This window comes from Chanodichthys erythropterus, chromosome 2, assembly GCF_024489055.1.
Source record: "Chanodichthys erythropterus isolate Z2021 chromosome 2, ASM2448905v1, whole genome shotgun sequence".
In the NCBI taxonomy this organism is placed as follows: Eukaryota; Metazoa; Chordata; class Actinopteri; order Cypriniformes; family Xenocyprididae; genus Chanodichthys; species Chanodichthys erythropterus.
Genome location: NC_090222.1, coordinates 40,483,350 through 40,509,806, shown reverse-complemented (window position 1 = coordinate 40,509,806; position 26,457 = coordinate 40,483,350). Strand labels below are relative to the sequence as shown.

Here is a 26,457-nt window from a genome sequence, read left to right as displayed (position 1 = left end):
AGAGCTTCGAAGGGATGAAGGGTGTAGGAGTCAAAAAAACTAATTTTTTGGAACGCACTTCAGAGTCATCTTAACGAGACAATCAAGGAAGAGTAGATTGTGCAAGCTGCGCCCTTTATTTAACGTTAGTTTATTTATTTATATTTGGTTTATCGCACCATATTGTATATTGTGTCTTGTCTATGTATTTGAAACATTTGAATGGACTGATAAAGGGAGCTGTTGAAAAAAACTACTGTTCACTCTTTTTTGGTTCGGAGTAATTGAACGACCACAGGATGTCCGGTTAGAACATAACGTCTCACACCAGGGGTACTTGTAGTTGATTTATTGTGTGTGTGGTTCTGTAAATATAAACAATATACAAAATATAAATAAACAAACAAACAATCACAGATCTATAAACAGTACTAGATCTATAAGTGAGTACTTGAATACTGGTTATAACGATAATCAGCATGGTAAAGGGTATTAGAAAACTAGACAAAGTGAATTATATAATTACACAAATACAAACTCTATACAAATGATTATAATACTGTACTGCGTGCCCAGCGCATGTAGTGTTAACAGCGCATGCGTCTGACTCACTAAATAGACATGCCTGTACATGTTCCCTGAAACGCGTTTCAATCCAACACTATATAATAAAGATATAACATTAATAACTGTCCATATAAATAACACGGGAGGCTCATGAAATTTACGTGACAATATAAAGTGCAAACATATTTAACAATGTAAACATTTAGGCGGAATGCCGCGATGGTGATCTTTAATCTCTATCATGAACGTATTATAACTATGCAAATGTACTTACAATTAGTTGCACGCACACACATAATCCTCAAAATCTTTGGATTGCAACACTTCTGACGAATCTAACTATTATTTACAATAAACAAGCACATCTACGCAGTCTCTCTCCATAACATCTTGTTTTCCAACTCCCCGGAAAGTTTTGGAACAGTCCAAGTCACGAACAGAGGCGGGGGAGTTTGGGAGAGTCCATTTCTGAAGGGTGGCCTTTTTTACAGCCGCCCCCAAATTCACAATGTGAATTTGAACAATTAAAAAGGCCTTACTAAGAGTTAAGTTATTGGTATATCACTCAGGCAGTGGAGGTAGGCTGATGATTTTGGTCACTGGCCTTAGGTAAGTTCTGTCCTTCACTTTAATTTCAGCTGATCTGACCCGGTTATCCTTCCCCGGGAAAACCTGCACAATCCTTCCAACTGGCCAAAGTGCACGAGGTAGCTGCTGGTCTACAATCATAACAGTTTCACCTACTCGTAGATTGTCCTTCTCTGACATCCATTTCTGTCTGGTTTGAAGGCTAGGTAGGTAGTTACAGATGAATCGCTTCCAAAAGTGATCAGCTAGCAGCTGACTATGCCTCCATCTCCGTCTGCTCAGGAGTTCGGAATCTTGGTACGTCACTTGTGGAAGTGATGCGTCTCGCCGCCCCATTAACAGGATGTTGGGTGTAACTGGATCGGGGTCGGCTATGTCTGAAGATGTGTAGCCGATGGGCTTGGCATTCAGTATACCCTCTATTTCAATGAGAACAGTTCGTAATACTTCTTCAGTTACTGTTTGGGCTCCGAGAGTTACTTGCAGGGCTGTTTTCAGTGATCGAATTTCCCGCTCCCAGCATCCACCGAAATGTGGTGCATTGGGTGGATTGAACACGAAACCAATCTGTTGGCTTGCGAGTTGAGCCTGGATCTCAGGCTGAAGAGCTACAAAGGCATCCCGAAGTTCCCTTTCCCCACCTTTGAAATTCGTTCCTTGATCTGAAAGGATCTCAAAGGGTTTGCCTCGCCGAACAATAAAACGGCGAAGGGCCATAAGGAATGAATCACTGTCCAGACTTGTAAGGAGATCAATATGCACTGCACGGGTGGTCATACACTTGAAAAGGATCCCCCAACGTTTCTCATTTCTGCGTCCCACCTTTATGAGATAGGGACCGAAGCAATCTATCCCCGTTGAATAGAAAACTGGCTGGTGAATTCTCAACCTTGCTTGTGGAAGGTCTGCCATTCTGGGGGGGTTAGGTTTGGCTCGCCATTTCTGGCATTCAGTGCATTGGCGTTGATGATGTCTGACTGCTGCTCGTCCTTTTAATACCCAGTATTTCCTCCTGAGTTCTGAAAACACCCTCTCTGGTCCAGGGTGATGCAGACGATCATCATATTCTTTGATAATCAGCTTGGTGAGTGGGTGATGTGGGTTGAGGACAATGGGGTGGATGTTATCTTCGTCTAATGGACTGATCTGTCTGAGACGACCACCGACGCGAATGAGATTGGTGCTGTTATCCAGTTCAGGGGCTAGACACAGCAGTCGACTATTGCTAGGTATGGGTTTACCAGATTTCAAGTGCAACATCTCGTCTGGGAATGATTCCATCTGGATGTGACGGAGGGCTGTGAGCTCAGCTTCTTTATAGTCTTCTGCAGTGGCACTCGAGGGTGATTTCTTGTTTGAGTATTGTATGAGGGCCTTTAAGTAGTCTGAAAAGGTGCTAAATTGATGAGGATCTGGTAATGACAGAGCAGAAGTTACCAGTCCACAGAAGGTTGACCTTTTCAACTCACTGTCTTGGGTTACATGGGCTAATGGTGGCATCTCTGGCCAGCTGGCTGGTGTCTGTCTGAGGAAAGCTGGGCCTTGGTTCCATTTGCTGTCTTTGGTGAGATCAGAGGGAGACTTTCCTCTTGTAATGGCATCCGCTGGGTTGTTGCTAGACTGTACATAGCGCCAGGTATCAGATTCAGTTAAGTCCTGGATTTCTGCTACTCTAGTCCCCACAAAAACCTTAAAGCGGCAAGAATCTGATAAAAGCCAGGTCAGTATTGTAGTGGAGTCAGACCACAGAGTGATGCTACTGAGTGGTAATGTTAGCTCTGCTTTCAGGACTTTAGCCAGTTGCGCCCCTGTGAGTGCTGCACACAACTCAAGACGAGGAATGCTCTGTTGTTTTTTGGGGGCGACACGGGACCTAGCTGTTACAAAGGCCACCTCCACTTTACCTTGAGAGCTCTCTGTTCTTAAGTAAGCCACAGAGCCATAGGCCTTCTCTGAGGCATCACAAAAGATGTGAAGCTGCCTAATGCTGGTAGAGCAGTCCAGTTCCTTGCTGCAATAACATCTGGGCAAAGTGATGTGCTGCAGGTCTTCCAACTCGCTCTCCCAGTGTTTCCAAGTGGCTAATAGGTCCTCAGGTAGCCGCGGGTCATCCCACTCTCTCCTTTTGTCCCATAACTTTTGTACTATCACTTTAGCTCGAGTGGTGAATGGTACAATGTAGCCAAGGGGATCATATTGGCTAGCAAGAATCTGGTAGATGCTTCTCATTGTGGGCACTTGACAGTCAGGTTTGCGTCGTTTGTAGGAGAGAGTGTCTGACTGGCATTTCCAATGAAGGCCAAGAGTTGATTCCTGGGCATTTTGGTGACCTTCACGTAGCCAAAGAATGCTGCTCTGAGACTGAATATCGGCTGGCAGATGGCTGATAACTGAAGGGTCATTACTAGCCCACTGTCGTAACTCAAAGCCCCCAGATGCTAGGAGGCTGTAGAGTTTGTCGACTAGGTTCTTGGCCGTGTTAGGAGAAGCAAAGCTCTGAAGGCAATTGTCAACATAGAATGACTTCTCCACAGAAAAACATGTGTCCTCTCCAGGCTGGCTGTGATCTAGAACATGCTTCTGTAAAGCAAACGAAGCACAACATGGACTGCAAGTAGTCCCGAAAGGCAGCACTTGCCATTCATAGACATCAGGGATTCTGTCTCTTTGCATGTCTCTCCAAATGTATCTCAGCAGTGGTTTATCCTTTGGCAAGAGGCGTACCTGATGGAACATGCCACGGATGTCACTACTGATGGCAACAGAGTGCTCCCGGAAGCGCAGAAGGACTGCCAGGAGGGACGGACCAAGTGTTGGACCAGGCAATAGGAGCTCATTCAGATTGTGCCCTTGGTATGAGAATGAACAGTTAAAGACCACCCTGTTCTTCCCATTATGCTGCACCATGTGGTGCGGGATGTACCAGGCTTCTTTTGTTCTGTCCACCTGCTCCTGACTAAGTTTGACAACATACCCAGCTTGCACTAACTTGGCCAACTCCTCTTTGTATGCTGCAGCCAGATCAGAGTCTTTGTCAAGCCGTTTCTCAATTCCTCTTAACTGGGGTAAGACAGCTTCTTTAGGTGCATAGAGACAGGGCATGTTCTTGATACGTAGCAGAGGAGTAGCATATCTCTGAACACCATCAATATCCACTCTCACAGTGTTTTCTTGCAGAAGCTGTATGGACTCCTTGTCTAGGCGTGATCTGGTGATTACCTTTTCACTCTGGTAGGGTAGAACATCCATTTGCCACAGTCTCTCTACGTTTGCATAAAGGTCATTGACAGGCCGCAGCGAGGTGAAGAAGCACTGATCAGGGAAAAGATGACTGCTCAATTCTTGAGTTGGACCCTGCAGTGTCCCAGACGTGTTCTTACTGCTGTCGGACCACCAGGGGGCCCCAGTCTGACTGGCTGTATAGGTGTGATAAGGTGGGGGCAATCAGAGCCAATGAGAAGCACGGGATGTACCTTGTTCAGCTGTTGCAGTGGTAGCCCAGCAAGATGCTTGAACTTCCTTTGCAGGATACTGACTGGGTGAGTATGTTCTGCCAGGCCGAGTACTTTAGCTGTGAAGGCGTTACGGATCTTGTAGGCCTTACTGGGGTTAACAATTGGGGACACAGTAAAAGTTACTGCCGCCCCGTGAATGACCTGGGTATCTTGTCTCACTGTGCGAAGCACAAGGTCCTCGGGCTCCCCCTCAATTGCCAATTTCTCAACTGCATCATGCAGAATGATGGTTCGCTCTGATCCATCGTCCAACACAGCATAAGCCTCCATCGCTCTGTTACCATTCTTGATTAGAACCTTAATCACTTTGAGCAGCACTTTACTGCCAGATGTTGGGCGGTCAACATACAAAACTGCACTAGAAGGAGCTGTACTCTCCTGAGGTGACTTGACTTGACCATTAACGTCATGCAGTACCAAAAGGTGCTTCTTGTTGCAGGTTGGGCAGAGAGTCTTAAGGGTGCAGTTAGCTGCTTGATGTCCACGACCACAACGCCAGCATCGGTTCTTTGTCTTTATCCAGTCTATCTTCATGTCTTTGCTGAGAAGCTTGAAGTTATCACAGCCATTCAAGTAATGCTTGTTGTTGTCACAGTATGGACAAAAGGCCTTTACCTTCTCTGTTTTGACTGGTAGGCTGACTGGTTTAGACGTGACCGAAGACGTCAGCATGGACGGTGACTTTTCAGTCCCAAGGAAAATAGTAGTTGGTCTGCGAGGCTGCTTAGGTTCTCTTCTCACCTCTCTGATGCGTGCTGGGTAGTCTTGCTTTGAGGGCAAACCATACTGGCTACTGTCTTCCTGTACCTGAAGCTCATATTCCAGCCAATCCGCAAAGTCCAGCAGTGTGGGAATAGCAACTTGTAGTGGGTGAGTGTATCTCTTAAAACTAGATCTGAGATCATGTGGCAGCTTACTCAAGAGTCGAGATACATGTGATCCACATTCCAGCTCTACACTACCTTTGTGGCCCAGCTGCTGCAACATACTGACAAGTGAACGCACCTGCAGCCCAAACATCCTGAAGGCCTTCACATCTCCGCTGCGTATGTTAGCACCATCCATCAGCTCAGCGATTCGTTGCAGAGCTAGTTGGTGAGGTTGACCATACATTTTATTCAGAGCTCTCATAGTGTTTGTGAAGGGAGACCTTGAATTGCTATAAGAGTCCGCCACCAGGAGAGCCTCCTCCAGTTTCAGATGGTCTGTGAGGATTTGGAACTTGAAGTGTTCTGTGGCGTCATCAGGCAGGATGTTCTCTAATGCAATTCTCAGCCTTGAAAATTCCCTAGGGTCAGGAGATGTCAGGTAAGGGATGGTAGGGGCTGGACCTCTGTAGATTTTCTCTTGGGTAGATGAAGGTAAGAGATGCTCTGAAGTGTATTCAGCATGGACTGGTCTTTTCTGGTCTTGTGATGGGAACATAAACTCAGGCAGCTGACGTGACTGGGAATACGGGGGAGAGTCTGGATACCTGAATTGCGGTGAATCACGATACTGTGCTGTAAAGGGGGCTCTCTCATCTGAGGAGGAAGAAATGTTCATGTTTCTCAGATGTTCAATCAGCCCTGGGCTTTCCTCTGGCCCAGCTGAGCACATTTGTCTCTTAGCGGTAGGTGGCAGCCTGGAGCGTGGGGCTGGTATTGGATGGTAGCTTGGCTGTGGAGTCTGAATGTGAGCTGCTGGAGAGTGAGAGAGCTGTGATGGCATTGGTGCAGTGGATAACTCAGGTGGAAGTCTTCGGTCCGATTTCAGGTTTTTAAGCTCATGATAAAGCGCAGCATTCTGTTGACGCATCTCTTGGACTGCTGAGATGATCTCAGGGAGCTGGCTAGCTTGTCGTTGCAAGGCTGCGTTCTCCCGCTTCATCTCCTCTAACATGGCTGTAAGCTCTGGTAACTGTTTTACTTGCTGTTGCAGTGCAGCATTCTCCTCTCTCAGCCTTTCAGAAGTGCTGTCCCATTGGTCATTCAATATCCATTCTGAGTGCTCTGATGCTTGACTGACTGGTGAAGTGGATATAGAACGACGTGGTGGTTCATCCTCCAGTGCACCCTGGTAGCTAGGCGACCGTGGCTGCTGTCGTTGAGGACCAGGTTCACTGAGCTCGTAGTCTTCAAGGTAAGCTGGGGGGTTAACTCGTCTCCTTGGTCGCACAGCAGGAGGTTCTCTTTCTGGGTAAGACATGGCTGTAGCAGTTCACTCATCCGGCTCGAAGGACCATGAAAAAAACTACTGTTCACTCTTTTTTGGTTCGGAGTAATTGAACGACCACAGGATGTCCGGTTAGAACATAACGTCTCACACCAGGGGTACTTGTAGTTGATTTATTGTGTGTGTGGTTCTGTAAATATAAACAATATACAAAATATAAATAAACAAACAAACAATCACAGATCTATAAACAGTACTAGATCTATAAGTGAGTACTTGAATACTGGTTATAACGATAATCAGCATGGTAAAGGGTATTAGAAAACTAGACAAAGTGAATTATATAATTACACAAATACAAACTCTATACAAATGATTATAATACTGTACTGCGTGCCCAGCGCATGTAGTGTTAACAGCGCATGCGTCTGACTCACTAAATAGACATGCCTGTACATGTTCCCTGAAACGCGTTTCAATCCAACACTATATAATAAAGATATAACATTAAACACTGTCCATATAAATAACACGGGAGGCTCATGAAATTTACGTGACAATATAAAGTGCAAACATATTTAACAATGTAAACATTTAGGCGGAATGCCGCGATGGCGATCTTTAATCTCTATCATGAACGTATTATAACTATGCAAATGTACTTACAATTAGTTGCACGCACACACATAATCCTCAAAATCTTTGGATTGCAACACTTCTGACGAATCTAACTATTATTTACAATAAACAAGCACATCTACGCAGTCTCTCTCCATAACATCTTGTTTTCCAACTCCCCGGAAAGTTTTGGAACAGTCCAAGTCACGAACAGAGGCGGGGGAGTTTGGGAGAGTCCATTTCTGAAGGGTGGCCTTTTTTACAGCTGTAAAGTATTTTTGTTGAAGTAAAATGTCGTTTTGACTATAATAACGTACCAAATCAAACTCGTATAAATATTACAGTAGTATAGAAAAATTCTAAACATATATTTATAGGTAAAATCGAACTCCTAACCTCCTGTAACCATTATGTGACGTCAAAGTACTTGCAAAGGATCATGGGGGCCCGAAGTGTCCATCAGTTGTACCCTTCTAAATCCTTCATTCCGAAGGGCCCTTTGAAGTGACCAGTTTTGAGCACTTCGGTTTGGAACGACCCTTCAATATGGTGGCCATGATTATTTTCACTCCGAATGGAGTGCGATATATCCTGTTTGGAACGCACCGTTTATAGCGTTCCAGGAAAGTCACGCCAAACTGCGTAAAAAGTGTAAACAAACCAACATGGCGGACCTTGCAGGGCTTATGCTCATTAACAATTATTTCTATCCCAAATGTGCTTACTCCTTGCTTATTTGAGGGAAAAAGAGGAGGAAAACAGCGCATAAGGCAAGAGAAGCTGTTATACCTTTTATTGTACGTTATTTTACCGTGCACTTGCATAAATACCGCATCCGTAGGGGCTGCCATTGTTGTTTTGTGGGCTATGTGACGTCAGAACCCGTAACTGGGAGTACATCGATCTAGTACGGGTTGGAAGTCACAGGTTTGACTGCTGTTCCAGTGCACTTTCACGGGTAGAAGGTTGGAAAAACACGGGTTACGGGTTTCCTGGAATGCGGCATCTCTATTTAGGAAGAATTGACCGTTCGCAAAACACCCGCCCCCTTTAGTTACTGTTGCTATGTCCGACAAGCCACGCCGATCTCTCGCCACACATCATGTTCTCACGCAGTGAAAAATACATCGCGGAGCAAAGAGGACACTGACAGCATGTCGACAGACAAGACAGAGCAGGTTAAAATAAAGTCTCAAATTTCAAATTTTGTAATTTTTAAAGAAATGTAAACGTTTTCAAAACATAAATGTGTAAATGTTTTGTTTCATGGTTTTATTTTAGCGCTCCTCCTCTCCTTCTCTCGCTCATAGCAGACTAACGGTTGGAGGGGAGTGGTTTAAGCGTTACAACCCAAGCCGTCACACTGACGTCATCAGAGAAGGAACGCCATTCCAGACTGGAAGTAACCTTTCAGATTCTGATTACCATGACAAACAGTTTTTTTCTGTGTATTAACTTGCATGGATTAATTGTTCACCACAAGGCTAGTAATATGCGCTAACAAAGTAAATAGGGTCAATACTGATTTCATGCCGACTTTAAGCATGAGTGGCAGTTTGAATTCTTGGTGAAATACCCATTTATATAATTGTTGTCCATGATGTGATGGAAAAATTACTAATAAATATTTAAATATTTATTTAAAAGTGGACTAATCCTTTAAAGTATAATGTAGGAGTTCATAAAGAATGTTTTATGCATAATAAAAAGTAAAAGTAAGTTGAGTATTTGGGGTCTGTTTGAGCTGCATTTCAACTTTCCTTCATTAAAAACATGGTTCTTCTCATGAGATTTTGTCACACTTTAGAAATCTGAAAATCAAGAAATTTCCACACAGAAACTAAGGCCTGGTACTAGAGCACAAATGACATTTGGAACAAACATGCACACAAACAGGGATGGGCAGTATTTATGATACATGTATTTCAAATACGTATTTCAAATACAAAATAGTACTTTGTAATTTGTATATGATAGGGTTGACGAAAATGCCTTTGTATTTTGTATCAAAATACTTTAGTGTTTTGTATTTTTGTATTTTTAAAATACTGTACTTTGTAAGAAGTCTACATGATGACATCATAAAAATGCAACCTCTGATTGGTGCTTACTCAGTAGTTTGCCCAGACTTTTTGAGTTCAGAACAGATGTTAAGTTTTGTTGTTCGTTTTAGTAGCCTAGGCTAAATAGTTTACCAATTTACATAATGTTCTTGAAAACTATTACACCGAGCAGCAGCCCCCTATATTTATGATTAACAATCAATTGATTAATTAGTTATAAACTAGTTGCTATGAATACAGGAGCCGTCAGTTGTCTTCTTATAAATGAGTTGTTGTCATTGAGTCAGTGTTGCTGAGGCAAAGTAGGCCCTTCGTTACCAAACGTCAAGTAACTAAATTAGGATACAATTATAAGTCATTAGCAAACTGTTGGTTACTTTAAAACTAACCTTCATCTGGGAGATCACAGGGATGTGTGAATATTTGATCTGTTAAATCCACAATATGTAAATATAGAGTTGTTCAGTTGCTTATCCTTGATTTGTGGAAACATGGGATGTGTTGTTTTCACGTCTACAGACAGTGGAAAAGAATCGGGACGGGACTCGGGCAGAAATCATGTGTAATCACGAGATTATTAACGTTAATGTAGTATGAAGCAGAGCAGAGCGAGTGATGTTAGAGCTGAACGAGACCGCTGAAGAGACTGCTAATGAGAGACGAACGCCTCGAGAGCAGTGGAGCTTTTATTATGCTGCAGTCGCCACTTCTGCTTTTTTTGTTCTAGCATATGTGGGGTAATGCGCCGATGTTTATCATATTAGATACATTCTACAAAATAAAACCGGAAACTGAGGGCAATGCAGGTATGATGTCATTGATAGGCGACACATGGACACAGCCTGTGTCCTGGTTAAATTGCATATTTCTCTGTATTTAAACATTCTTGGAAACATTTGGGATAATGTAAGTACACAAGTCAACAAAATATATAACATTGTTCTAGTGGTTTTGGGATATTTTAATCCAAAAATCCTACTGTACATATTGTACCTTTAACTAGTTGCATATGTCAGATTTATCCGGTTGTTAAGTCTGACGTCACGCGGCAGCGCTTCCGGGTCCTAACGCTCTATCTCATACCACAAGAAAACAACAAATGGTGCTAATATACATACACGATGTGGTGTAATACTACAAAAAATATATAATTACAACCTTTATCTCCATATCAAAATTCCAGATGGCCAGACAATGATTCATCTTTTGTAAATCATCAACATATTAATATCTGTGATGCTGTGAGCACGGAAACTGTTGAGTAGACTGTAAGTATTTAAAATGTTTAATTTTTTTAAATGATTGATGTTTAATATGAATAAATAGCGCTCATAAACGGCCGTCGATGGCATTCTCAAGTGAAACAAGTCGAGGCTTGGACCCGGAAACGGCGTTCTTTACATCACGGCTTAACAAACGGATTGCATGACTCTGTCAGACAAAAGCTGGTGCTATCAAACATTGTTTACTTAATCAACTGAGTCAGTGTAATGGTGAAGGGATCGATCAAATAGGCCAATTGATGGAGGGTTTGCAATGAAATTTCATGCTCCCTTGTAAAAGTATTTTTTGGTATTTTTAAAATACAAAAATACAGTAGTTTATTTTGATACATGGTGTGGCTGCTGGATTTTGTAGTTTATTTTGATACACTAAAAATTAAGGTATTTGGTATTTTATTTTATTTGCCCAACCCTGCACACAAATAACTGCAACAGAGCGCATTTCTATAGAATCTGGAGTTATTATTGAAATAAATGTGTGACTACAATTGTTACAGAGACTCTGACAGGAGGATGTTAGTGAACCAAAACACAAGACGCAAGTGAATGTAGTGATCATGAAATGATATCAGAGTTATGGCAAGAATAGAAGCCTGAACTTAATCTCACTGATTCTTGAGAGAAGAGACAAAACATGTTTGAGATGTTAGTTTTTATTATTTCATAACACATTATTATAAACTGATATATTTGTAGACAAAGGTCTCAGCTAATGAACAGGTTTTTCTGAAAATGTTTTCTTCTAAAAATGTACTTCAGAACTTAATTTGTGTCAACTCCGTCAGACACATTAAAAAGATGCTATTTTAATTTGATCATCAACAACAGTGTAAAATACACGTGACAAATATACAGCAGTAGCAGTAAAGTGAGATCTGTGTGTCTCTGAGAGAAATATAAACAATAAAGCCTTACAAATAAGAGTTTTACAAATCTGACACTGAAAGAGAAGCTCAAATAATCATCAGTATTTATTATGACAAAAACACACTTGAAGAACCTTTAAAGTTCAGCGTTCTGCTTCAGATTTAAGCACTTCCTGAAAAAGATGAACATGTAAAGCCATAAATGAATCAATCTCACCAATATTAATATATGCTGAATCAGTCATCATCAATCATGTACCTGATGTGTGAATATGTGCTTGATCTCCTTCAGCTCTTCTGGATCTGATGTGATAAAGCACAAGAATGACAGTAGCCACGCCCACCAGAGCAGAGAGGACCAATCGGATCACAGCTTCAGTAGGACCACAACAGTGGACTGAGGAATAAAAACATCAAAGTGAGATCAGCTCAGTCAATAAACGCTAATATCATCAGCGCTGCCGTACCTGAACATGTGTGACAGAGTTGAGTGATGTTCAGATGTTGAGTCTGGTGGCTGATGGGATTGTTCAGCACACAGCTGTAGGTGTTTTTATCCTGATATTCCACCTCCAGAGGTAGAGAGAGACTGATGCTGAGATCAGACGCACTGATGCTGGACAATGAACTGCTTCCTTTGTACCAGGAGAGAGTCACATGACTCACATTCACCACTGAACACACCAATGAACATGATGATGATGATGATGATGATGATGATGAAGAACATTGAGAAGAGTTACTGCTGATGACAGGAACAGGCAGACGAGCTGAAAACATGAGAGAATAAAGAGAAATGAGGATGAATGAAGAGATTCTAGAAACATCCAGAGGAACCAAGATGATCAAAAGTAGAGCATTTAAAACTATTGAATAGAAAGTTAAATATAAACCTGCTGTTCATGTGAAAGTGAGAAAATTAGTCATTTGAACTCATTAGTCATGATAAGATACTTCTTTAGATCTAGCTGTAATAAATAAAACACGTGAAACTGATATTTAACTCACCGTAGACAATGAGATGAATAAAACAACGACTGATTTGAACACTGGCGATGATATAATATTTATATTTTCCAGTGTGTTTCATTGTGATGTTTGTGATGGTCAGAGATCCAGTTTGATTGTCCAGCTTCAGTCTGTCTCTGAATCTCCCATCAAGAACATCATCATATACAGTGAATCTGTCGGCCGTTACATTGATTTCAGCTATTAAAATGCTTCTATAATCTCCTAACCTCCACTGAATCACATCATCATCCTTCATTTCAGTAAGAGAAGAGTTTAGAGTGACTGAATCTCCCTCCTTCACTGACACTTTAACACCAAACACTCCTGAAGAACAGAGTTTTTCACAGATTAAAGCTTTAAAATCACTTGATGTTAGTTTGATTAAGCTTCACTGAAAATAATACAAAAAAAAATGTAATTGTTTCTCTATTTTTCAAATTAATTCAGTATTTCAGATTAAAATAGAGTCTAGGCCTTTAAAATGATTTTTTTTTAAAGTCAGATTAGCGCCATCTGGTGAGAGTATAGAAAGAAAAATGTGTAATATCATGGTGTAACCACTAGATACTTGTACAGCTCTCTGGAGAGGCTTGTGAATTCACTAGTTGTTTTTGGGCATATTTACTACATATTTTTTTTTTAGGTTGAAGATATGAATATATATTTAGACATTCTCAAACACTATTTCTTATCAAGTTTTAGATATGTTTTTGTAAGAAATAGTGATTTTAAGTGTTCATTTTTGCATTATGATTACAGTCAAACCTAAACATTGTGTTAATAAGAGAACGCAAGAAGCATTTTGTTACCCATTTTTTTATTTAGAATTCATTAAAAATGCCAGGTGACTTTTTTAAAATTTATTATTATTTTACTTTTTATGCTTTTGACACAAATCTCCTGCAAAAAAAATCTCAGAACGATGCGAATTGGAACAAGCCTGTACTTTCAAATGCACAGTTCATAAGTGTGTGTATAATGTGTGTGTGTGTGTGTGTGTGTGTGTGTGTGTGTGTGTGTGTGTGTGAATGGGTGTTTATTTCACTCTTGATGTTTTAGAGTGTCACTCCTTCACTGCTGTGAGATTTTGCTGCATAATGACTGAATTATTGAATGGATTTCACATATTCTCAAAACTTTGCTCTGTGTTTCAGACAGTGGTTCACAGGTGTGTGTGTGTGTCTGTATCACACTCTCGATGTTTTAGACTAGAGTGTCCCTTTACTGCTGTGTACTTTTTTCAGCATTGTGGCTGTGATTTTTAATAATTCAAAAGAGAAAATCTTTTGGTCAAAAGTGACCGAAGAGCACCAGAGGTGTTGGTGTGACCGGGTTTAAATTTCGGAGCGGGATAATTCTATTCATTCCCGCAGATTTCGCTCTTTTACAAAACAAGCTCTTTTTCAAAACAAGCTCTTTTTCTCAGTTTATTAATGGTCAAATACACTCAGAAACAATGCCCATCTTGGTGAGTATTAAAGTAAACACAGTTCAGGAAGAATGCGTGCGTTCGTCATGTCTTAAAGGGACAGTAGCCGAATAAACGTGCCGCTCTCTATGTTGTTAATGTTAATCAAACAACAAAAGACAAAGAAAACATCACTTACTGCTCTTGAATGATTAACTTCTGTAACTTTAATTGATTAATCTATATTTAATTTTTACAATGAAGATTATCCAATGTTATTTTACTTTTTGATTACTTTTTCTTTATTCAATTTCTTACCTGGTTACTAGACAACAAAGCAAAAACTGTAGATAATTGCTCAGCACAGGTTTTTAAGACATAACCACAAATACACTGAGCAAAATTATAAACGCAACGCTTTTGTTTTTGCCTCCATTTTTCATGAGCATGATTATTGCACAGGTGTGCCTTAGGCTGGCCACTCTAAAATGGTCAGTTTTATCACACAGCACAATGCCACAGATGTCGTGCAATTGGCATGCTGACTGCAGGAATGTCCACCAGAGCTGTTGCCCGTGAATTGAATGTTCATTTCTCTACCATAAGCCATCTCCAAAGGCGTTTCAGAGAATTTGGCTGTACATTAAACCGGCCTCAGAACCACAGACCTCGTGTAACCACACCAGCCCAGGACCTCCACATCCAGCATCTACACCTCCAAGATGGTCTGAGACCAGCCACCCGGACAGCTGCTGCAACAAACGGTTTGCATAACCAAAGAATTTCTGCACAAACTGTCTGAAATCTTCTCAGGAGAGAAATAGGCCTTTGTGTACATAGAAAAAGTCTTCGATCTTTGAGTTCAGCTCATGAAAAATGGTGGCAAAAACAAAAGTGTTGCATTTATAATGTTATTCAGTGTATTATCTGGCCCAGGACTCTTGTGTGTATTGTGCATTTTTGAAACATTTTCTTTACATCAGCTTCTGCTATGATAGAAAAAATATTAGTCAGTGTCATGATATTTTCTTCATTTTTATTCCTCTCTTCACTATTCCGCTCAAAAATGAGAAAAGAACAAATTTAACCTGTTTGTACGGAGCCCTGCACATGACATGCAAGAAAAAAAAAATTAAATCATGCGCATGGTTTATAAATCGAGGGAATGAAATAGTAAATTGTGCGCACATTTTAGCCTACTATTTTGTTCCTGCATGTTATGACTGTCCGTATATTTGCTAGTTCAAAATCTTATTTTTTTCCCCATCTGTGGCTGTCATATTTATGTCTTTCTTCTCTATACTCTTATGTGGGATATTGTTTCTCCTGTGTGGATAATTAGAGTAAAGTTCTTTGAGTTATTTCCTGAGTCGTGCACTTCACTACAGCCACCGTCGCTGACACTAACAGTGAATGTTAATCTTCTCTAATTTAACCAGTAATTGATCACATAGTACCAGAACAGAAACAACTGAAGCCATAAAAACACATTTAAAACTCACCATCCAGACGCCACAAACAGAGCAAAACTAACTTGAGGAACATTTTCTTCATCGGTTCACTGAAAAGCCCACGATAGTAACTCTTAAAATGTCTGAAAACCCTCAGATTGATCTGAAACACACTGAACTGTGATATTTATCAGGGTGTGTTTGAATCCTCCTCCATCCTCAGTTTCCGTTCACACGTTCATCTGCTTTAACATCACGAAAATCAACAAGCTTTTGCTGATTTTACATTTTCAAATTAATTCTGGGCCTGAATGAAACTAACAGCAGAAGAGTGAAATATTGGACTAGATGAATCTGAATCTACTGGTGTGTTATTTAGTGCTGTGATCTGTCAAGGGCCATTTCACCGAATGACATTTGCTTGTTGTAACTCTTCAAAATTACACTTTATTTGTTTATCTTTTTTCAACACTGAATTTAATACTACACACATTTAACTGTTCAAAATGTGTATTGGTCAATCTCAGGCAACTTTATTTCATTTTTTACAAGGTTCAAAGCAGAAGATGGATACATGTTTTCTCAGTCCTGTTACCAAAACTCACGTGCCATTTAAAAATCATGTTTAAAAGCATGTGAGTTAATTCCTTTATTCACCCCAAGAAAGTGTTTATTTTGAAGAAATGGTTGGTTCTGTGTTCAAATAATTAAACAAAAAATCACTTTATATTAAGGCAAGGTGTATTTAAATAAAAAAACACAAAACACTTTTCTCATTTAAAAGAAAACAAAAGCCTCAAGTTTATATATTTTAAAATAATTTAAATTATTTAACAATTGTATAAATGATGGATGAAACAAAACTGATAAAAACAGTGGTTTAACTTTATTTAGTAATAGGAATGAACCCTGGGTAACAGGACTGAGTGTCCATATGTGTGTGTATATGGCCGTGTGTGTGTGAGATTTCTGTGCTGAAGGGATGTTCTGTGTGCTTCACAGTGAAGGAGGTGGAAAGAGAAAGAAGCAGAGCGAGGAAAAGAGAGGGGGGAGAGGGAGGGAAGGAAAGACAAAAAAGGGGGAAAAGAGAGGGTTGTGGGTGTGTTTCACTCCTTTCCTTGCAGCATGCCATGGGTGTGTGTTTCTGGCAACTGCAAAGTATAAGTTCTCTCCATCTTCTACAAAAGATAAAAAAGACAAAGACAAAAAGATTAAGTCACGTCGTGGTGGACTGGCTCCCTGCAATGTATGGCATTCACACTTTAAAAATAATCCTAAAAATCTACAATTTACTGTAAGTAATTCCAACTGTAAAACTCATGATACAGATGAATAATATTATATCAACTAATATTCACACAATTAAATCAACAAAACAGAGGATTCTACTCACTCCTGTTACTCTTAACTCACTCCTGTTATTTTTCATATGAGTAACAGGACTGAAAGTAATAGGATTGAGTTTTTAAGTTAAGTTTTTAAAAAATTATCAAATACATGACATATGGCCACATGGCGTACATGCTAATAGCATGAGGACACTGAGCAAATACTAGTGACTTACCTAAAGTTAATATTTTTAAAATAAACAAATAACATCTAAGAAATAATTTAGGTAACAGGACAGTACGTTGAGATTTACCCTCTCATTTATAGTAACAATTTGATCAAATGTACAGAAATTAAAATGAGAGGATTTACTATTGGTCTTCTTATGGCCTGCATAAGATCCAGATGATGCAACTTCCTGTTGAAAATGTGTCTTGTGGGATGTTCCAAGTGTTTTAGAGAGGGAAATGTTTGAGGGTAACAGGGCTGAGTGAAAACAACTAAAATGTGTATTTTATATAACATATTATGGATTTCTTATGAAATTTATTTTTGCTTAGATTGTATATGGAGTAACACAACAATGCAAAAATAACAGGATTTCTGAAAGATTTTAATGCTTATATTTCATGATAAAGTTTAGATAGCGGGGACATGTAACAAATGCTATTTTTTAGTATTCTCAGTAGTTTTTAATAATGTTTTAAATCATATATTTTTAATTTGCAGTTAGATTAATGTTTAGGACACTTTGCTTAATAATAAAATATATTGTAGAGTTCCTTTTCATGCATATTTATATATAAAATGTCCTGGGGACAGAAATGGCCCTCAATCATATTTGACCCGTGACTCTTATTTGACTGTTGATGGATTCACTTTATTTCAGTGTAAAGATGTTTTGTGTGGAGTGGAAGATTGTGATCTTATTAGCAGGAGAGAAAATGAAGAAACGCTTCAGCCACAAACTGCTGACACGAGCATCAACCACAAACATCCAGCAGACGCTGTTTATCCACCGACAGATCAAACCAGAAACACTGATGTTTGAACGGATAAAACAAAAGGAAAAACCACTGCAGCGCCCATTTGACTCAAAAGCCAAATAATAACATGTATAATGTTTGCCTGTGTTTCTCCTGAAGTCCACAATCATCTCCACTGTTTTGAGTGTGTTCAGCTCCAGGCTGTTAAAGCTCCCACATGTACCACATGACCACTGTACCACCTGACCGCTGTAGATTCATTTAGGTGTTGATAGTTGTGCCATAGAAACGCATAATTCCCAGTCCAAGGACATAAACCGCTCCGAATTTAATGTCATGTGTTGTCATCTCAAGATTCCAGTAAATACGAAGTGGTGTGAATGCAGTATATCCCCCATGACTGCTTTGTCAGACAAAATGGCAGATTCGGCGTTATGATTGTTAGATCGCCTGTCAATCAAACTCCTGGTGAAGGGTCAATTGGGACGCAGCAAATATCACTGATTAAAATGGGTTCGACCTTATGCGCCAGAGAAACAAGCGCACCGACATCAAATAATATTGTCTCTCGACTTCCGTTTTTGCGGTAGCTCTGTACATTTGATTATAATGGTTTCTATAGTCTTTTAGTGCGCCGCTCGCGTCTGGTGTAGATATGTGCTGTGTCTCAATTCGCATACTATCCGTCCTTAGTATTCGAAATTAGAATTAGTGTGTGTCCCAAATCGTAGTATGTTAAAATAATAAGTATTCCAATGATACCCGGATGGTTTACTTTTCCCGGTTAGAATCCGAAGTGCAGATCCGTCAGAGATCGTATTATTATAGAGGGTATGCACGTGACGTCACCGTCGGCCGTTATGACTGCGGTTACGCGACAAAAAGACTGAGCGGCAGCATTGGTTTTCAGCGTGAATGCCGCGAAAAACACGGAAAACACTTCCAAAACGGGAAAGAGCTTTGCGACTGACTGGGTGTTTTTAAATAAACACTGACAAAGACTATACACGTTTTAGGGCTGGACAATATGACAATATATAACATTGATATAAGTGATTACTCGGATTTAAACCTATATTGTAGTTACATAAAATATTCACAGGCAGATTTGCTTTATGTATTTCCCCCGTGTCGAAATCAGGCACATAAATGTCAGGAAACTCGTGGCTGCATGTCAATATCTATTGTATATATATTTTTTAATTTCCTCTATTAAATCCAGTCATGCAGCAGGTTCTTTTGCCACTCAGCCCAGCTGAGGGAGCGCGTTCCGGCGGGAAAGTGATGTCGATGCATACCCTGTAGGTCTAGGGAGGAGGGTCTGTACCTTGGCTCTTATCATTGGAGAAAGCAACGGCTAACTTAATCACGTGCGGCAGCTCTCAGCCTAGCATGTCGCCATTCAAAACTCCTCCCTGCCGCCAATGAGTACCACCCGTACCGCCAGTTAGCATTAGCATAACGTTTTTTTTGGCTAAAGGTTGCAGGCTTGCCTTACAGCATAGAATACACTAACAACAAGCGACACTCAATAGAACGTTCCATTGAACCACCGGCGCCCAGCAGCAGCAGCCCTGCGTTTCCACCATTTTAGGCTAAAAGCGAGTTGTCAGTCCACTATTTTCTATGGCAATATCAGCGGCTAATATGCGCTGTGGATGAGGATTAAAAAGTGTTACAAGTGTTTAATTGTGACAAGATGATTGAAAGGTTAGTTTAAACAGTTACAGTTGCATAACGAAACGACAGAACGTCCGTTAAAGGTGCAATTATGACGAATATTATGTCCCAAAGCTTGTATATACTCAAAATACGTTCTTTTTCTTCACAAAAACAGTACATACTTTTAGGGCGTAGTATAAGTTGGCGAATTGGGACGCAGCAACGGTGTAACAGACGCGACGTCACTTACGCTTTTTTTCGAAGCTGAATATGGAAGGCGGTCTGGCAGAAACTTTTTTTTTTATTATTTTATTTTTTTTACTTTATAACGTGTTAATAGTAGGGTGAGTAAATCATGAGGTATTTTTTTATTTTAAAGTTAACTAATCCTTTAAATCTGCCAAACCATCCGATATCGACTTGAGAACACGAAGATAATTTATCTACCAATCTAGTTTAAACTAGACATTTCTTTTCTTTTTAATCCAATAGAGGAATTCCCGAATCTAATGAATTTTTCTGAGCAACAGAATCTCATTAATTTATGATCTGGCAGATTTAAAAAAAAATAATGATTAAGATTTTCATTGAACAGCTACCTTTTCTAGTAGCTTATGTTTACTGACAGTTATTTTTCTACAAAACTATCAACAAACCAAATCGATCAGATATTCTTCAGGCTTCACTACTTCGTTCTGACGCTAGAGGTCAGTGTCCTCAATATTTTCTTTGCAGTTCTTCATATACTCACTACATGTAGAACTTTAATGTGGAATTTATTCCTGGACTCATGTTAATGACATGTAATAATCACCATATCAGATGTTTCATGATCTTCATTAGGTTCCAAACTCAAAAATGTTACTGATTATTCAGTTACAGATTAGTTTGAGTTATTGATTTGTGCATAATTTTTGCATTTCAATTTATTCTTTCAATTTGTTTTACAGCTGTGAAAAATGCACCAGTTTTCAAAGCTCTGCTCAATTTTTGAATACTTTTTCACACCCATATAATGTCTGAATTATTCAATTAATTCTGTACACTCCTAAAAACAAAGGTTACGAAAGAGGGTTTTCACAGTAATGCCATCGAAGAATCATTTTTATTTCCTCAAAAAGAACCTTTCAGTGATCAGTTCTTAAAAGCACCATTTTTTCTTAGTGTGAAGAACATTTTAATAATCTAAAGCCTCTTTTGTGCAATGGAAAGATTGCATGGATGTTGGTTCTTCAGGGAACCATCAATACCAGTTAAGAACCTTTATTTTTAAGAGTGTACATTTAAAAGAAAATGTTTTTTAAGAATATACCAATCCAAAACAGTCGTTTAATACACATAACAGCATTTTCAAAATGACATATCTGACTTTGGACGTGCACAGAAACAATTTGCTTTAGGGTGAGATTTTAATAAATTACAAAAGGATCAAATTGATAAATTCGAACGCTCCTGATCCAAATCAGAGGAGCTTTAAAACAGACTCTCTAGCTGCTGGCATAGAACGCGTAACAGCCGATAGCCTTGGAGCTGGAGGAACTGTCCTTGTTGAAGTTTTCCGACACTTCACACTTGACCGTGGGAGAGTTTTCTGTCCCAGACTCGCTGTGGGAAATCCGCCTCCTTTTGCACACGACCGAGTAAATGCTCGGTTCTGTAGAGTCCGAAGGCTTCAAAGATGCTGTGCCCTCCATCCAGCTCTGACTGAATGTGCTTTCCTCCCGAGATTTGTCCTTGTCAGGCAGGTGTTCATCAGTGAAGTCCGTGGGACTCGGCCTGGGTGACCACGGCAAGCCAGATGTCACTTTCCTCGGGTAGGAGCCTCTTGAACTCCATCCGGCAGTCACGGATGCGAAGGCGGCGTCTGGATAGTAGCCCAGCGAGTGTGCGCTCTGCAGAGGTAAGGATTTGAAGCTGTAAGGTAACAAGGAGCTGGAATAATCGCCCTCGTACGCCGTCAGCTCCAGCTTGCTGCCGCTGGTTTGCTGCACTGAAGTGACCAGCCAGCGCTGTGTGGCGGCAGCATCGTCCGCCGGAGGAGAAAGCATGCTGTTGGTCTGCGGCACAGTCCGTTCGCTGCTGTACAGACGATTGCTGACAAACTGATCCTGAAGAAACGGCTGCATGGCGTAGCGTGCGCTCGGTACGATCTGTTGTGTCCGTGGTGAGTCCGCCGGCGACGGCGTCAGTCTTTCACGCTCCGGAAGTGTGTACATCCTGAAATTCCAATGCATGTTAGTATTAAGTGCGAGTAGTTTTTGGTGAAACATCAGTGATGCACATACTCACGAATCATAGTTATCTCTGAAGCCTTTTGCGAAAGGATTGTGGTCGATCTTGAGTTGAGTGATCTGGAAGAACAACAGAAGTGAAGGTCAATAACTGAGTCCACACATCTTTATTCATGCTCTAAAAGAAAGGCTTGTACATCAGTGTTTTGATAAGCTGTAACAGCAATGAACTGGTTCTCAGGGAAGGTGAAGATCTGAGTCTTAGAGTCTCGTCCTGTGCTTTCAGTCCCGTCGTCGGAAACTTCAACGATGTGAAGCCTCGGCTGGTACTTGTGTAGAGACTGAAGGACAATCATCTGATTTGGAGATACAAATCAGACTATTAACGCCACGTTATTTTCACATAAATGAATTATATATTTAATGGTGGATCACCATGATTTTGCCAAGACGTTCAATCTGGAACAACATTTCTGTCCAAATGTTTAGCCCTAAAGCAATTCCTACACCTAAACAGAACTCTATAACTTATCCCTAAAATCAGAGGGAAATGATAGGTGAATAACACTAAAGCACCAAACTTGACTATACTATAAACTATACACTTGTCACTCAAATCAGATTGGTTGATAGGATGTTAAAAATAAAAGCAATATATCCCTTTATTTAATTTTAACACAAAACAGGCCCCAAAAACAATCTAAACAACTAATTGTTCTACTCTTAAAATAAATAAATATGTGCATTATTTACCTGTGCAGTATTGGCATTTGCTCCCTTGTTGTTTGTTAGCTTCAGTTTACCGAAAGAAATTTCTTGTCTCATCCAATGAGCGCCTGTATTCGGCGATTCGGGGTGGATGTAAATCTTATTCCCTAAAATAATAATAGAAAAGAACAGCATAATAATATGCCTAATAATAATAATAATAGTGCGTATTATTTTTAGTTTCTTCCATACCTTGCATGTTATTGTCGGCTTTCCCGCAGGTGACCCACTTCCCGCCCTGGAATCTCCAGTGGTTTGGATCCGCTAAAACAATCTCCACAAACACATTGTAATGCGTCGTCAGGCTCAAGCCGGTAATATTGAAACTTAGAAATGGGAACATCCGCCTGTGCAGGAATTAAAACAAATCAAAGAACGAACACAAATTATTCTTCAGATATATTCTGAATTATTTATTAAATTGCGGTTTATAGCTACAGCTTTAAACGTTTTTAAAGAACTTAAACCACATCACACTCTTAAGACAATGCACTCATTAAATTTAAAATAAATAAATGCATTTCTTAATTTCTCTAGCTGGTTTCCCAATCTAGTTGTCTAATAAACCTGTTATTGTGCAGTACGATTGTTGGCTCTGCTTTGTTCCTCTTAAGTTGCTTAAAGCGATAAATGCATAAATGCAAAAGTATTGCAACTTCTATTTGAGGAACACTTCAAAAAAGAAGTTTAATTCGACCAGAATTGTCTTTTGGAGCCCCTATTTCTGGTAGCTAAATTTTTTTTTAAATAAAAAACTAGCATACTTTTTGCCATATATTAGCTATATACAAATCGATAAATAATTTTTATGACAATTCTACTGTTCGCTAATCGCGATCGATCTCGTTAGTTCAAAATACGTGTGATCCAATACTGAAACTATCTGCAAACACATTTGAAACATCTGTTCATTTGAAAGCTGTTGTTGTGATTTTTGCCTATACTTTAAAGCGTTCATATTAGACTATTTAAATAAAACATTTTTAAATAGGCTAGATCGATTTGTTTAATTCATACTTAAAATTAAAGGTTCCGAAAAACCTTTTCTGTTTCCCCAAAGAACCTTTCAGTGATCAGATAATAAAAGAACAATGTTTTTCTTTACTGTGAAGAACATTTTAATAAGGTTTTGTGGACCCATCGATGCCAATATAAGAACCTTTATAATTTTTTTAAAGAGCGGACCATTATTACAGAACATCTATTGTCTCAAAATGCCCCCAATCCACACTAAATGTTACCCTCACCTGCCCTGTTTGGTGATGATCATTTCTGTTTGGTGCCGGTGGAATTTGAGCCAAAGCGGCCGGTTGCAGAGATACACCTGAGCTCGGAGTCCCGCTCCGGGAAGAGCCATGGAGCCGATGCCGGACCCGGAGCCTTGATACGAGTGGTAGGCGTTTCCAGAACCGTGTCCAAACTGATAGCTCGTGCTGAACTCGCCGCGTCCTGCACACAGTGACTGACAGAAGCCCGCGGACGGCAGCACAGAGCCGTAGTGCAGCGATGCTGCGTACCGCGATCCATCCGAACCGGCGTACACGCCTCCCGTTTGGCCCGTGTACGGAAACAAGGAACACGGACTCGAACTTTCCTGCGTTTGCTGCGTTGAGCCCATCATGAAATATCGATTGGATCCGAGCCCGTCGAGTATGTAGCGGCCGCTGCTCATGAGTTCATCTTCACAAATGATCGGTGAAACTTTCCCGTCGTCCAGCGCAGAACCGGATCCTTCTCCGGGCATGTTCGGACAAACTCCGTTGATCCGAATCTTGAAGTTTGATAATTCGATCGCCTGGTGTTAATGTCGCGCACTGACGTGCCTCAGCATCACTGCGAACGACAGAATGAATGTGTATATGTCAATAAATTTAACAATAATATAATATGTTAACTTATTATAAACGTACATCTACACATTGATTCTATAGAGTTGATCGCTTTGGTTTTAAATGATTCGGTTTTTGACAGCATTTCAGTCACCGCTACATGAAAAACAAAGTGAAAGTTTTTGCTTTTATGAATCTAAAAAGTAAACAATCCTCCATGGCAATTAGCTAATACCCTAAAATAAAATGTTTTTATTTAAATGGACGCTTATTTGTTTTCATCGTATATTAGCGAACAAATTAAACGTATTAGCCTATTTACTTTGCGAAGTTTATTTGCAATATTATATTCGTTCGTAAAAGGCTATAGTACATTTCATATTTTCCATTAGGCTTATTTTATTTTCTAATATGTGTAGATATCATTTAGTTGTATTTATAAATAAATAGTTTAACAGCATTTTAATTAAATATGTTGTGTTCTCGTCGCTATTATTATCTAAGACCAACTGTTAGTCATCGCTTTATATTTACAGCTCTGTTCATGTTATTCTCCAGCTCAAATCTTCTCCTATGTTGGATTTAATCAAATAACAAATAATAAAGAGTTTCTAATCATATACATGTTTAAACTTGACTTTTCTTTAGTTTATAGCCACTTTATTTCAGACACATAGCTCCTTATATCAATAATAACATATTTAAAGAGCAACAAACGATGGACAACAATGATTAAATGTAAACGTTCCTTCATAACGCATAACTTGGGCATTTTATAATTCATTGTCCATGTTTAGCCTACACAATCTAGACTTTATTTGCGTCACGCGAACATAAACTTAATGTTTTCGATTCTTAGCATTAATTCTTAATTTGTTTTTTGAACAAAAACGGTTAAGGGCTATATAGTTTTATATCTTTAAAAAATAAGTCTTACATTAAACATGATTACATAAATAGTCTGCAAAATGCACACATTTGTGTTAAGACAATTTTGTATTGTTTTGTTTTTAGGCCTATTTTTGAATGACGCGTTAATATCATTTGCGATTCTTTATGCATCAGAGGAAAAATAAGTTTTTTGCGGGTCATTTTTAAGAATATTCTTAAGTTAGTATATTTAACCATGTCTAAACTAACATCTAAAACCTTGCAAAGATTTTGTGTGTGTGTGTGTGTGTGTGTGTAAAATGTGAATGTTTTCTAATTTTGTAGGTTTTATTTTTCATATAATGTTCAACGAGGCTTCAACAATGACTGTCCGGGTTCAGTAGGTAATATTTATAACAATTTAATCATATGTTACTAAATATTTTTCTAAAATTTAACAAACTCATCTGGAGGTCAATGCATTATTGCGTTCAGAGAGGTTAAAGTTGACTGACATTGAGTTACGGTAGAAAAAACAACAACGAAGCTTCTTGCGTATATCCGAAATAACATCAAGCATCACTCGTTAAATACAAAATCAATAACTCACCAGTTTCATCTCCATTTTCTCCACAGATTGAGGTCGAAAACGCTCTTTCATTGAGACCGAAAGCGATAAAAAGAGAAAGAGAGTTCGGCCGGTCCGGATGATTGAGGCTCATGAGGGTCTGAAGCGGAATGAAGGGTAAAACCCGACCGACCGACTGACTGAATGAATGAACGACTGACCGACTGACTGAAGGCACCTGTGATGCTGCTGGATTTATTGATGCGGCTCCATAGCGCCCCCTACTGAGAGTTCATGCCGTTTAATTCACTTCTACTAGCTCTGTTTCAGTAACCATTTTCTCTAGCATTTTATGATTTCAAACATCCAATGCTGCTTTAAATTATTATATATATATATATATTTGTAGTTTTTATACTCCAAAAACGTTTTGATATCACCATATTTTGAGAGGATCAAGCAAACTCAAAAACACATCGACATACATTAAGACAAGAATGATTGTATAACAAAAATAGAGTATTTTGGGGGCAAGTTGTCACATGTGTTGTGGCTACATGTTGTAATTTTACTGAATTTATTAATTGCTAATCTCTTGGGTGAAACATATATGTGCTGATATTTTGTATGATCATTTACATGTTTGATGGTTTGTGAATTTGCTTGGGCTTCGTAATTGTTTTACTGTTTAAATTCTGCCAAATATAAGTC

The 26,457-nt window shown here is 39.5% G+C and overlaps 2 protein-coding genes across 2 annotated transcripts; both read right to left on the bottom strand.

Moving 5' to 3' along the window:
* Window positions 1–11,795: 11,795 nt before the first annotated feature.
* Window positions 11,796–14,662, bottom strand: LOC137029677 (CD48 antigen-like). The gene is made up of 5 exons (XM_067399327.1): window positions 14,653–14,662; window positions 12,677–12,968; window positions 12,101–12,423; window positions 11,893–12,030; window positions 11,796–11,806 (listed from the first exon to the last, which is right to left on the bottom strand). The coding sequence occupies exons 1-5, from the start codon at window positions 14,660–14,662 to the stop codon at window positions 11,796–11,798; spliced, it is 774 nt and encodes a 257-aa protein (XP_067255428.1).
* A 5,726-nt stretch (window positions 14,663–20,388) lies between these two features.
* Window positions 20,389–26,112, bottom strand: eomesb (eomesodermin homolog b). Its single transcript, XM_067398106.1, has 7 exons — window positions 25,789–26,112; window positions 23,727–24,312; window positions 22,672–22,826; window positions 22,465–22,586; window positions 21,909–22,067; window positions 21,770–21,831; window positions 20,389–21,697 (listed from the first exon to the last, which is right to left on the bottom strand). Exons 2-7 carry the CDS (start codon window positions 24,221–24,223, stop codon window positions 20,968–20,970), a joined length of 1,725 nt encoding a protein of 574 aa, XP_067254207.1. The 5' UTR covers window positions 24,224–24,312; window positions 25,789–26,112; the 3' UTR covers window positions 20,389–20,967.
* Window positions 26,113–26,457: the final 345 nt, after the last annotated feature.